Source organism: Chenopodium album, chromosome 17, assembly GCF_948465745.1.
Source record: "Chenopodium album chromosome 17, dcCheAlbu1.1, whole genome shotgun sequence".
NCBI classification, from domain to species: domain Eukaryota; kingdom Viridiplantae; phylum Streptophyta; class Magnoliopsida; order Caryophyllales; family Amaranthaceae; genus Chenopodium; species Chenopodium album.
In genome coordinates, this window is record NC_137850.1 from 13585987 (window position 1) to 13600638 (window position 14652).

At 33.5% G+C, this 14652-nt stretch overlaps 2 protein-coding genes across 4 annotated transcripts; both read left to right on the forward strand.

Moving 5' to 3' along the window:
* The first annotated feature begins 604 nt into the window (after positions 1-604).
* LOC145589509 (glutamate receptor 3.4-like) lies at positions 605-7802 on the forward strand. 3 transcript variants are annotated; one of them, XM_081646106.1, is made up of 8 exons: positions 605-716; positions 878-920; positions 1427-1816; positions 3335-4659; positions 5021-5298; positions 5741-5772; positions 6428-6837; positions 7018-7802. In XM_081646106.1, exons 3-8 carry the CDS (start codon positions 1492-1494, stop codon positions 7474-7476), a joined length of 2829 nt encoding a protein of 942 aa, XP_081502232.1. In that variant the 5' UTR covers positions 605-716; positions 878-920; positions 1427-1491; the 3' UTR covers positions 7477-7802. The 3 variants fall into 3 exon arrangements, with proteins under 3 accessions (XP_081502232.1, XP_081502231.1, XP_081502233.1); XM_081646105.1 differs by lacking the exon at positions 605-716 and having other exon boundaries at positions 743-920; XM_081646107.1 differs by lacking the exons at positions 605-716; positions 878-920 and having other exon boundaries at positions 1678-1816; positions 3343-4659.
* Positions 7803-9989: 2187 nt separating this feature from the next.
* Positions 9990-14596, forward strand: LOC145588683 (uncharacterized). Its single transcript, XM_081645299.1, has 3 exons — positions 9990-10504; positions 10609-10631; positions 14206-14596. Exons 1-3 carry the CDS (start codon positions 10183-10185, stop codon positions 14374-14376), a joined length of 516 nt encoding a protein of 171 aa, XP_081501425.1. The 5' UTR covers positions 9990-10182; the 3' UTR covers positions 14377-14596.
* The last annotated feature ends 56 nt before the right edge of the window (positions 14597-14652 follow it).

Genomic DNA, 14652 nt, shown 5'->3' on the forward strand with positions numbered 1-14652 from the left:
ATCTATATCTAATACTAAAACAATAACAACTTAGTTATCTTTTTCCTCTTAAATTCTTTCCATAATTAATACCATTTTTTTTTCTATCATCGATTTCCCTCAATTTTAGGTTTTTTAAGTTATTTATACCTCTTGATAATATATGTTCAAATATCACTATTTAATATTAATGTCATTTAAATTTCATAGCGTTGTTTTGTGCGTACCATCAAATAATGTACAATTCAAAAGCTAATAAACCTTTACAATAGTTGTAATTAAAGAACAAGATTATAAATAAGAAGAGCAACCACGAAGGAGTAAAAATACACCGTCTCTTGGTAATAAACCGTCTCTTTACTTTTTTAATACTTCTCAAAATCCCTTACTTTCTCATCTCTCCTCAAACTTATACCCCACAACCTATTATTTTAATAAATTCAACTAATCTTCCTATCAGTATGTGAAAGTTATTTTATTAAACACGGAGGAAATATTAGATTTTAAAAAAAACTAAAAAAATAATAAAAAAAAAAACATGTTACATACCGACAAGAAAAAAATGTTTACAGTGGGGGAATTTCATTACAGTAGCAAAATTATTATGAAGAAAATCCACTTACTAGATTTGAACATCAAGATTGAATCATTCTTTTCTGAGTTCACAAGACTATTGCTTACAAACTTTACAGTCCACAAACTCTTTTGGTCCCAAAAACAATGTTCTATCTATTTTTGTAAGTTATTTCCACAATTTTATCAATTATAACTTAATTATTAATGAATGTGATTTTTTGGATTTTTATGCTTGCTTTCTTCCTTCCTTATTCGCATATTTTTCTTCTTTTCCATATGTCTTGGACTCATTATCTGCTGATATTTAATGTTGGGCATCCAGGCATTTCTTGCTCATTCATCTGCTCATAATTTGAGGGTTTTAGGTAATCTTTCTATCATAATTTACAATCATTTTTGTTGGGTAATTTTTTATTCTAATTTGTTTTGTATGTTTGTTGGGTTTTTCTATAAAGTTGACTGTACTTCTTATTTTATGCTAATTATACACAGTTTAGTGTACACTAGTTTATTAAGTACATGATTTCCCGGGTAATTAACATCTTAAACAGGACAAAAGTTTGCCATTTTTCTATATTAATTATAACAAGTAGTCATGTAGTTTAGTGATTAGTGTGCTGGGAATCAAAAGTTTGTTTATTAGCTAACTAGAAATTTCAGGCAGTTTTTTTAAAGATTATATTATTGATGTTTGTAGTTTTTAAATAATATTTTTGAGGGTTCTGAGTAGTTAGGTGATTGGGTTTGATTTTATATTCTATTATGTTGAATTACAGCTTTACAAGGAAAAAAAATTATTGGGAATTTTTTCATACATTAATGTGTTGAATTTTTTGGGTCCTTACGTTGAAGGTTGAATTCTTGTACACAGGCATGGTATGTTTTGATTGATTAGTCATTCAGTCGAAAATCGAAAGAAAGCCGGTGTTTTTAATCATGGGTGTCCTCCTTAGTAGAAGGCCTGGACATGTACCTTGGATGGGAGCTATATTAGTGATTATCCTTTGTATGGTGGAAGTGGAACCCAGTTGGGGAAAAGGTGTGGCCGATAATTCTAGTGTAACATCTTCTATTTCGAGGCCAAAATCTGTGAACATTGGTGCTCTTTTCACTTTCAATTCGGTTATTGGAAGAGCAGTGAAGCCAGCAATCGCTGCGGCAGTTGATGATATCAATTCCAATTCCAGCATTTTACAGGGAACAACAATAAACCTTATATATAGTGATACTAATTGCAGTGGTTTCGTGGGAACTATGGAAGGTAATTTTTGTCACTGGAGCCTTTTCCTTTTGTTTCGCTCTTCGATTATTTATGTGATTGTTTGTGTTTGTGTGCGTCAAGTATTATACATTTTTTTATTTTTTATTTATAGAAGATCAATTCTTGAGTTGTGACATAAATTGGAGCTTTTAAGGGGTAATGCTTTATACATATTCACCAAAGCCTCATCACTTAGGAATTCATACTAGTAAGTAGTTGTTTTCAAGTTTGGCTAGAAGCTTATAAAAGAAATCAAGTGGCGGGAAAAGCTCATTGAGGTGGCTTGTGCACTTTAGTAGATAAAAAGACTAATATTTTCCACCATGAAAGCCTTTTTTTTTTTTTTTTTTTATAAACAAAAAAGAAATGTCCGTATACTCTTTAGACTTTCCATTTTACGCTGTTCAGTATCCCAACCAAAACCAAGTAATGTAAAGTATGTAGATTGGGAGTTAAATAGGAGACAAACAAGCAAATTTTTTCCCCCTAAATTCTTACTCTCAATCTCCAACGAAAATAGGACCGCTTGCCAATCCTTTTTTGAATTGCTATAGTTGACAGTCTTGATTTGAAAATCTTCCAAGTTCTGCTTGGTTTTTCAAACAACGATTTTAAACTGTGTTTATTTCTACTGGCATCTATATAAATCATATATAGATTACATATATATAGTTTTTGATATAGTTCATGAAAATGCAGTGGTAGTATGAAATTTAACAAGAGCTAGTGCTTTATGTATTCTTGCATCTATCTTCACGTATCTTATATAACTTTTTAATACTTGTATTTTTGAGTATTTGATTTTTTTTAAGACTATTGACAGTTTTAGATGGCTTATATTTTATCTGTGAATTGGATAATAGTTTGCCTTATGGCTTTTGGTAACGCATTGATAGAGTATAAAACATATTCCTGTGCTTCAACCATAAGCTTAGGCTTTTGGTTGGGTTGGTCTATTAACACGTATATCTATTTTTGTTATTACTAGGGAAATGGAACTCTATTTATATATCAGAAACATGATATATCTAAGATGTTCATCTCTACAAAACAAAATGTTGATTAGAACTAGTAATTTTCCACTGTGTTTGAAAATCTCTGTCTATCTTAAGCTGTTGCATTTGTGCAGCAGAATTTGTCTAAATATTCAATTTGATATGGGGATATTCAATTTGATATGGGGAAAAGATGACATATTTGTCAATACAGCCATTTTAATCATCAAATATTGATAATAAAAGAGAACCTCTAGTTAAAGGACAGAAAGATGGTTTATACTCTTGAAAAAAAAGGAATAGTATTTTGCTTGTAATCTGTAAAAGTACATATGGATGATATTTTCATGTTTGTAGGTAATATGTTGAGCTTAGTATGTTAGGGTTGAAGTATTAAGAGTGCCAATTACATGAAAGTTATTGACTGAAATGTATATGCAGTATCTACTCTTTACTGCAAAACTTATTCTTTCACCTTGGTAGAATGACTGAAAACATTGACATTGTTTTACTTATCATGTAGCTATACAGCTAATGGAGAAAGATGTGGTTATTGCAATTGGTCCTCAATCTTCTGGCATTGCTCATGTCATTTCCAATGTTGTTAATGAGCTACATGTGCCTTTACTGTCTCTTGCAACAGATCCTACACTCTCTTCACTACAGTACCCATATTTTCTTCGTGCAATACAGAGTGATTATTTTCAGATGTATGCTATCGCTGACCTGATTGTGTATTATGGATGGACGGAGGTAATTGCTATATTTGTGGATGATGATTATGGCAGAAATGGGATTTCTGCATTGGGCGATGCTCTTGCAAAAAAGCGTGCCAAGATTTCATTCAAGGCTGCCTTCCCTCCAGATGCTTCAAAAAATGCTATTAACGATTTGTTAGTTGAAGTCAATTTGATGGAATCTCGAATTATTATTGTCCACGTAAATCCTGATTCTGGTCTGACTGTATTTTCTGTTGCAAAGGCTCTTGGGATGATAAGCGATGGCTATGTTTGGATTGCTACGGATTGGCTTTCGTCAGTTCTTGACTCAAAACCTGTAGATCCTAGTACTATGGATCTACTACAAGGAGTGTTGGCTCTCCGCCATCACACTGCAGAGTCTGACCAGAAGTATGCTTTTATGTCAAGATGGAAGGGTTTGAAAAATGCAGGAAATTCGAGCATTAATTCTTATGCTTTTTATGCTTATGATTCTGTTTGGTTAGCTGCCTATGCGCTTGATTCATTTCTCAACCAGGGTGGTAACTTATCATTCTCTAGTGACCTCACGATTAATGGAAGTTCACTCAACTTATCAAATCTTCGTATTTTCCAAGGAGGCCAGCAATTGCTACAAAGACTGATGGGAACGAAATTCACGGGATTGTCAGGAGTTATTCAATTTGATTCAGAAAGGAACCTAATTCACCCTGCAGTGGACATACTGAATATTATTGGAACTGGATCTAATAAGATTGGGTATTGGTCTAATTATTCTGGCCTTTCAGTTGTTACTCCAGAAACCTTGTATCTGAAGCCTCCTAACAAATCCTCTAGTAGCCAGCATCTTAGTAGTGTTATATGGCCAGGTCAAGTCACCAAAATTCCCCGAGGATGGGTATTTCCTAATAATGGTAAACCTCTGCAGATTGCGGTACCCAATCGTGTTGGTTATAAAGCATTTGTCTCTTTAGACAAGGATCCTCCAGGAGTTCAGGGATATTGTATTGATGTCTTTGAGGCAGCTCTAAAACTGCTTCCTTATCCTGTTCCGCACAACTATGTGCTCTATGGTGATGGTAAAAGAAATCCAAATTTCGACAATCTTGTCAATGATGTTGCTAATAATGTGAGTATTGCAAATTTTTCCAGAGACTATTTCTCAGTTTATCTTACACTGGCAGTAATATTGCATATTTCCTACATTGCTTGATGTGCATTATTTTTTTATTAAATCAACTCCATCGGAGAATTAAAGCTTCACGTTTCGTTTTGCTAAACAGGCCTTTTCCTTAACATCATCATTACCCCTTTTTCGCACCTCTATATGCAAACATATGTATCTGTTGATTTATTTGAGAACTTTTTCATAATTATCTACAGGTGCAGGAGCCATTTTTTATGTGCTTTTTTTTTTTTTTTTTTTTTTTTTTTTTTATACATCTTTAACTTTTTTTTTTTTTATATATAAATTTTTGTCCCTTCATCAGAAATTTGATGCAGCTGTCGGTGATATAACTATTATCACAAATAGAACAAGGATAGTGGACTTCACACAGCCATATATAGAATCAGGACTAGTTGTAATTGCTCCTGTAAGAAAAGTCAAGTCAAGTGCCTGGGCTTTTCTCAAACCCTTTACTTTGGAGATGTGGATCGTTACCGGGTCTTTCTTTTTACTTGTGGGAGCTGCTGTTTGGATTCTGGAGCATCGAATCAATAGTGAATTTCGTGGTCCACCAAGTCAGCAGCTTATTACAATAATCTGGTTAGTTCTTCTTTTTCTTGAAGCTTCTTGGTTTTGATAGCAGTTTTGTAGCTATTTTAAACTGGTGATGTTACTCAACTGCTATATCTGTTGCCTGGCATCTGCTCGTATATAGGTTTTAATTATTAATCAATTCTTCTGTGTTATATGAGAGGAGGGAGGAAGTGGTTACTTATTGTCATTTTGTTACCAGATGGAGTAGTATACTAGTTTGCGGGTTGGCACTATGAGTTGAGTTCTCTTGGGACTAATGATTGCAGAAAACTATGTATGGTGTGAAGTAGAAGTATCAATTTCCTATCTTCCCTCGGATATGAAATGAGTTGATAGATAGTTATTTTACGTTTGTGCAATTGAACACTCATAGGCGCCTTACTCGAATATTCATCGACAATTGTGTATTTCTTATAATGGCTTTCTGACACAGGCTGTAATTTTGCAGGTTCAGCTTTTCAACAATGTTTTTCTCACACCGTAAGAAGATTTCTCATTCTTATTTTACTAGTTTAGTCCAGTACACTGCATAGTCTTATAATTTTTTTTTTTTGGAAGAACATAGTCTTATAATTCATACAAGTGTATTTAGATACAACTTAAATTACTAGTAGTTTGAGAATGATAAGTTAGTGAGTGAAACTTGATTGGAGGATATGATCACAGTTGGAGTATACACATATATACATATATAAAATCATAAGTGCTAGTTGATTGTTGGGGATCTACTTTGTTCTTCATTTCTAAATCCCCCCTAAACAATCGATTATCTGTTTCGTTACTGCTTTGCTATATATGGATTGGAAAAGCTTTTGTTTTCCTCTTCAATGTCTATACCAACATTGTTTATCAGTAGTGTATACTGTTCTTGACTTTCTTTAGAAATGTTACCGATATAATATTTTCCTGTAACTTAGGGCTGGTTCTCTTCAGCTTATTTTCAGTTCAGTTCAGTTCTTAATTTCCTTCTCTCATAAAATATTCAGTTCATTTCAGCTCCAATAAGTTCAGTTCAGTTTAGTAAATCAAAACAGGCCCTTAGTATATCCATAATTCTGCTTACTAATCTTGTAAAAAAAAATTCTGGTTACTAATGCTGTTAAATTTGCTGTTGTCGCTTTGCTGCTATTGACAGGAGAAAACACCCTCAGCTCCTTGGGACGATTTGTGCTTCTTATATGGCTCTTTGTGGTTTTGATTATCAATTCTAGCTATACAGCTAGTTTGACTTCTATCCTCACAGTGCAGCAACTATCATCAAGGATTGAAGGGATTGACAGCTTAAAAGCAAGTAATGATCCTATAGGGATTCAGGATGGCTCATTTGCTCGTGATTATCTTATTAGAGAGCTAAATATAGCTGAGTCTCGGCTTATAAGCCTCAAGAATCAAGAAGCATATGCTGATGCCCTTGCTCGCGGGCCTAAAAGTGGCGGAGTAGCTGCCATTGTCGACGAGCTTCCTTATATTGAGGTCTTCTTGTCCTTCAGTAACTGCAATGTTCAGATAGTAGGACAAGAATTCACAAAAAGCGGCTGGGGATTTGTAAGAAGCTGACTTGCTCTTGAATGTTCATGACATCATATTAGTATAAAAACTAGAATAACAGTTATCCTTAGGCCTCCGAGGTTCTAACCTATAAAGAATTTTGGAAGATTAATTGTGTAACTTTTCTGCGATGGATGGCACAATATGTTGCTTATCTGTTTATATTTGTTTTCTCAGGCCTTTCAGCGGGACTCTCCTCTTGCAGTTGACATGTCCACAGCTATACTTCAACTCTCTGAGAATGGTGAACTCCAAAGAATCCACGACAAATGGTTGACACACAGTACTTGCACAAGTCAATCAAATCAAGCTGATGATAGTCGGCTCTCCCTGAGTAGTTTTTGGGGGCTTTTCTTGATTTGCGGTGTTGCGTGCTTTGTGGCACTTGGTATTTTCTTTTGCAGAGTGTGTTATCAATACAGCAGGTATGCTCCTGAAATAGTTAGTCAAGATGAAATAGAGCCAGCTGAACCAGTCAGGACTAGAGGTCTGAGCTCGGCCAGTTTTAAGGACTTGATTGGTTTTATTGATAGAAAAGAGGCTGAGATCAAGGAACTTTTTAAAAGGAAGAACAGTAATGAGGGAAACCAGTCACACCGGAGCTGTAGTTTAGATAGGGAATCTTCTTCACCTTAAGCAGTCGTTTCCTAGGTTCAGTTGTACATTGCTGCAGCATTTTACTAGCTTCGGATGGACTGTACTGCTGCTATCTTACATTAACTTCTGATGTAACAGAACAGGTGACATTCCTATGTATGGGATCAGCTAAAGTCCTTCAGTCAAAAGAGAAATGGGAGAGGTGTAGAATGATTACTTGTATATGCTTAGAAACAATTTCTGACATACACGCGGATGTACTTGCAAATACTCCATAACCAAAAATGCAATTGTTTATAACTGAATTCACAACATAACCTTACATAAAGGAAGTAATTCTTGGGGAGAAGATACTTTTAACAGAACTTTTATTATGAGTTAAATGTATTTTGATATGCATTGAGGATTAGTTGTTTAATAAAAATGAAAAAGACTAGATTTAAGTTCGTGTGATGCATCTTCTTTTATTTATTTATTTATTATTATTTTATTTTTTTTTGAATGTATAGTATTCATATTGATCTAATCTTCATATTATCTTGCTATTTCATTGTTAAAGTTGGATGATATAGCAAAGGCAATATATTTTGTAATTTATGTTCGGCGTGCAAAAGGGGTTACCAATCTTACAATGCAATGTATATACAATACTTGTAAATGGAAAATAATTGTTTGAAGTACTTGGGATAAACAAGGATTAATTTATAATTTATAAACTTCTCATTTTCTTGGAACAAATCCATACATGCTTGCCTCTTGCTCTTGGTCAAAAATATAATGTGTTACAAGAGATAATTATGTAAATGAATATTAGCTAAGATCGCAACTTAACATAACTCTATCTTTTGCCAACTAACAACTCCTAAACATATCAAATCAAATCTTCAACATATCTTCTTCATATCATAACACCCCCACAAGTTGGAACATGGTGGGGATCTAGAAATCTAGAATGCTCAACTTGGAGCATGCTCTGATACCATGGGAATGCTCCTGGCCAAAATATATAATGCGTTACAAGAGATAATCCTGTAAAGAATATTAGCTAAGATCACAACTTAACATAACTCTATAGCGTAGGCAATATATTATTTTTGGGTGAAAAGACAAGGGTTACGATGCATTGTATAATAAGTAATGATTGATGTGTAAATATAAAAAATATTTTTCAATTTACCTTGAATCAACAAAGATTCATTTATATTTGATTTACTTCTCATCTTTTTGGTGTATTACCATTAAAAGTTGTATTTTTTTTTTCTTACGGGATTGAGAACCGAAAAATAAATTTTGTATAGAAAGGTGATTACTTCTTACACTTTAAACATTAGCTAGATGTAGAGATAAATAAATTTTGTATACAAAAATGATTATATTTACAGGCATATCATACATAAAATTATATCTGTTCAGAAAGGTGATTTCCTTACGATGTAAACATTAGTTGTTAAATTCAAAAATAAAAGGTGACCATTTTACGGGAAAATTCAAGTTACTCAACATGAGTAACAAAACTTGTTTCTCAAGAGGGTACTTTAGTCATTTTCACAGACTTTTATTGAGAACCTGATTGTAATTTACCATGAAGATGGTTAACTGGTGTTAAATAACGTTAACGAAAATGAACAACAACTCTTGCAGCACTAATCGCCACCGGAGAAACGTTGAGGTTGGAGTTGTCGACAACGGACTTCAGCGAGGCACGTTCGGAGAAGGTTCGAGTCGGTAGAATCAGCGAAAAGATTGTAGTTGTTAGAATCAGCATGGTGCTGTGGACCATCACGGCCTGTGGTGGTACTGGAATTCGCGTCGACTTTTCACGATTTTCGTTTATATGGAGATTTCAGAAGTCGAAGGGTTGCTTCAATGAAGGAATATAACAGCCCTACCCTATGGGGTTGATTATGCCCTTTATTTCTCATTTTGTTTATAGGGTTTTCGTTTGAATGGTGGTGGGTGGAGATGAAAGTTGTCAAGAATAGTAGAAATGGTGGTGGGTGAAATAAAATTAAAAAAGATGGGTGAAATGGTGGAAATTGTATGTTCAGGAAGAAGATGGAATGGTAAAAATTGCTTACGGCGTTAAATGCAAAGTTAGCTTGTAAAATAATAAAAAAAAATACAAAAAGTTGTACATATTTACATTATTGTCATTTGAGTAACAAAAATTGTTACTCAAATTGCGTAACCGGGCTTGTCCCTATTTTACCATTTTCTATTTGTTACTCTAAATGCGTGTATCATATTTGTACACACTGGCATAGATTAGACTGTTAAAGATGGGGGATGGATGAGTACATATATGCATACTCTAACTCAATAACAATATATGTTGAAAATTTTGTCACATCTATTTTGCATTGTATTTATTTCACAATCATCTTGATAAAAAATATCCAATCGAATTTGATAGCGGTATCGATTAAGAATTTGAGATACCTATTTCTTACACAACCCTCTTGGTCATAAATCTTGCATAATTTTCTCCACGTTACAAGCACTAACACACAAACTTGGAACTTCAAACATGAACCCAACATGCTAAACCACTTTCAATATTGAATTCTCAACAAAAAAAAAAAAACCCCTCAAAAACATAAACAATTGCAACCACCATGTTCCTCTTAGATCTAAACAATTTAAGTCAATTTTCTATAAATACCCACAACACATTTTCACAATCACATCACTCTCAAAAACACCCACAATTCCCATTTCAGAAATTCAATTCCAAATCCCAGAAAAATGGGCTGTGTTATCAAACTCATTGATGCAGTTTTATTACTGTTCTTCCTTTTAATGTCAGTTGTTATCCCATTGTTTGATGCCCAAAATTGTTTACCAAAAGAATATTATCCTAATGTTTTGGTAGATCTAAATTCATGGTATAGCAGTGAGTATGGTGATTATTTGGTGGCTGAGAAGCCACATTTCTTTGTGGGTCTAATTTGGATGGAAGTTCTTGTTCTTTGGCCATTGTCAATTATCAATCTTTTTGCTCTTATTTCTTCAAAATCGTGGTTTCGAACTACCTGCTTGATCTATGGATCCTCCGTTGCCACCTCTGGTATATTTTTGCTTTTTTAATTTTTTGTTATATTGATAATTTGATTTATTTTCAATCTTGGTGATACTGCATAATGCTGTTTTGTTAGATCATTTTTTGAATAGATTTTATATACTACGGGTGTATTGTATACGACGAGTTTAATTAGTTGGACTCATGTAGGAGTCAACCCTTTGTGAAGTTTGTCATTTATGTGATTTTGTCTGTGTTGTATAAAATTTTTGCTATTTGGAGGTATTTTCTGTGGTATGATTGTGGATTTGGGTGTTTGAATCGAGTGTCCTACATTGAACCTATTTCAAATTTAGATTAAGTTCTCAAAATGGGTAGAAATGAAAGAGAAATGTGTTCTTTCTTTTCACACTTTTAGAGTTTTATCCATAGACGTGTAGAGGTTTAGGACCTGTGTCTTTGGGTGGTGGTGGACTGGTGTGTGTTGGGTTGAACTATTGACAAGAAATGCTAAAACCAAAGGAAGGTAAAACAATAAAGGGAAAGCGAAAATTGGAGCATAATCGTTGAAAGGGGACAAAGGATAAAAGGATGGCTTATTGAAAGGATATGTGTAATGGTGTGTTTTTGGCTTTCTTACCTCAGGATGGTAAGTAGTGTCATGGAATTATACTGATGTATTACAATAGACAAAAAGAAGGAAAATAAAGAAATTTAAGCTGTAGTTTTATTTTAAGAAGGGATGATGGGAAAATGAGAGGTTCTTTACTTATTTTTGGAGGGTTAAAAAAAGGGGTTTTGCGGGCAATTCCTTGATTGGTGAATGTTGTCAATCAAGTATCATTTTTATAATTAAAGTAATATATAATCTACTTTTTCGGGAAAAAAATAGAGTAAATTGTGATAGAGAATATTATTTGAATATTCTCCTCATAGGTGTAGGATATATATTTATGTAATGATATATCCTAAACTTATGATTTTAATATTGAAATAATATTCTCTATTAGATGTATAATCAACAATCAATGACGTAATTTGTACATTTTTTAATTTATTAATTACAAAAATGCCATTGGATTGATAAAATTTTCAATCAAGGTGATTGTTTGGTCAGATTAATTAAAGAAAAGGATGGCTTGAAGGGTGATGTGTAGCGTATTAGAACTATTCAAGTATAATCTTGACTTTATATGGTATCATATACTAAACTTAACAAAGAAATATAACTAAACTTAACGAAGAACTATAGAAGTTATTTAGGTGACTGCCTTAGGCCACTCAATTGAACAATCAACAAGATTTCCCACTCAATCTAAACAAGGGTAATACATACCTAATATTGAGTTTGGGATACACACTTTTTTGATGGAATTTCTAAGTGCCCATTTGGTCGAATTGAAGTAATAATTAATAGAAACACGTATTTTTTTATGTAGGTTTTTACCTAGGAAGTTTAAACCGTTGGTACCTTATGATCAACCCAAATGAATCTTCTTCCCTCCCCTACTAACTCCATTAGGAAGTTCCACCATTTTATATGACCTAAAACCTCATAGGAAGTACAACTATTTATGTATTTTGCCAACCAAAAATTTCACTCTTCCACTTCCTAGGAAGTTCTATTTCCCATGATTTTTGATGTCACCAAACTAGCAATATGAAGTTCCATCTGTATATGCTGGGATGGTCTGTATATGGGAAATAGAATTGCCTAGGAATTGGATAATTTTGTAGTTGTTTACTTGGCAATTAGAGTTTTACACAAGGGAAGAACATAGAAAGTAATATTTCCTAGAAAGTTGCTTCTCCTATGTAGTTTCATTTCCTAGGAGGTACAAAATGTTATTTGGTTAAGCATGAGAAGTTTATTTCTCATGAGTCATGAGGCCATGAGAAATTCCATTGAAATAGGGGTTCTAAGTAACTTCATCCATTTTGTAGGATGGATAACTTTCCACTTATTTTGCTAATAAAAAACTTCTACCTTCCACATTCAAAGAACTTTCACTCCCCATGTAAATTGATATACAACAAACAAGCATTAAGTGCTTATATGGTGACATAAAAACTCATTGGATGTAGGATCTTATGGGATGTGGAAGATGATGGAATTAACATGCTTCCTAGGAAAATATATTACTTACAAAATGGACGAAGTTGCTTACCTAGGTCTCTTTAGATAGGTAGAACTTTCTATGCTCAACCAAACATTTTGCATTTCCTAATATATCTATCTACATGGGAAAATTTCTTTGTATGTTATAAAAAATCTTTTAAGTTAACATAAAGTACTACTTATTTGATGGGTACATAGCCATTTACTGCAACATAAAACCTCAAGTGTTGTGTAGAGTGTGTACCTTCACCTGCAGCTGTCATGATTGTTATTGGATAGATTGCTAGATCAACATCTTTTAGACCTGATGCATTCGATTTTGATTAGTTTTTTGCATGTGTTGGTGTCAAGTTACACTTGTTCTGGTGGGTGATAAGGCGGCTTTTGAGTGAACAGGATTGCATTACCAAGTAGTCCTGTTTCATTGTTAATTCTCTTGACTTTAAGTAATGTATTTCTGTTGCTACACTTTTAAGGCCCGTCTTGGTTACACTGTTTTCTGCTTGCTGCATGTACTTACTTTTATCTATATTATTTAACCCATTTATTTTTGTAGATTATAATATAACCAAACATGTGAACGTATTTCCATTGCTTAGGGGAAATATACCAGCTAACTAAGCAGGATTTGTTCTACCTAAACAAGTATCTACACCTTTTAGTTTCTTTTGAGACATTTGAAAAAGTAACATTACAAGTTGGTTAAGAGATGGTCAAATTTGACTTTTTCGTTGATCACCCACCACATATAACTCTTGATTCACACAAATGGTAGTACATATGTAACTTGATGTTGTTGATTGACAAAATGGTGATATATGAAAGATCAAATTAGGTAATTTTTTAGCTTTAGGTTGTGTCGTATACGGCTGTTGATTGCAAATATTATTTTACAAGGCAATTGGTGTCAGATTTGTAATTTAATTTTTTTTTTTTTTCATCCCTTAAAATGTCAAAGAGCCCCCTATTAGAGTAGCCATTTAATATTGTGAAATTCTTATTATTCATGTACTCATTTAAAAGTCTCATTTATGTTTCATAAATTTGTCTTACTTTTTAGTAGTTTAAATTATCAGGTCTTTTGATATAAAATATTTTGTAATCTATTTTTCTTTCTTTTTCACCTTTGTACAACTTTTATTCTGAATTTGAGGTGACCTAAACTTGAGTCTCAAAAATGAACCCCCTTTTTTTTCTTCTAGTTTTGTTCTCTGTAACGTCGATCATCATTACTAGATTATTATTCTGCATAAAGTAATTCTGATTTGAGCTTGGAAAAAGTTAACTTATTTGTTTTTGTCTGTCTCTTTGACCTTGGTAGGGCCTCTAAATTTGAATTGTATTGAAATAATTCTCAAGGTTTTCAAGTTTAGAAGGTATAACTAGTATTATCTGGATTGCCAACCAGAATTGTGTAAAAGCAGGGAGGGTGGGGGGGCGGGGAAGGCACAAAAAGAACTGGACTAACGTGGCGTCCGGGTAAAGTAAATGTCATTGTAGTCGTAATTGAGTAGCCAGATAATTATCATTTGGCTATTGGACATGGCGATATACAATATCATTGTTATTCTGTTTATAATTGACTGTCAATGACAATTTCTGAATTTTGATCATAAATTGTACAATTCAGGCTGCAATACTTTCTGAACTCTTGAGCTCAGGCAAAGCATCAGATAAGTTGAAAATGGTGTACTTCCCATTCATGGGCTTCGCTGTGTTGGTGATCTTACGTGGTTTACTTCCATGCAAGCCTGCAGCTGTCGGCAAAAATACTGTAGCAGGTAGGAAGAAGAGGGCTTGAAGTTACTAGCATTGCAACTACAATTTTGCCTTTCTGAGGTCCATTGGATATTTGGATGATATTCCTCCCATTCTTGTTCCTGTGCTACAATTAGAAAAGCTCCATTTTGAGCCTTGATCACAATTAATTGTCTAATGATCAGAATTTTGTATTATTACAATTATTTTGATGGCCGTTGTTCTACAGATTTGATTATTTATCACTTTCTCTTCTCTTCTTCCATATTCTCGAGTTTTGAATATCTTTTTGAACTTCATGATGCCGGTGTAGTATATA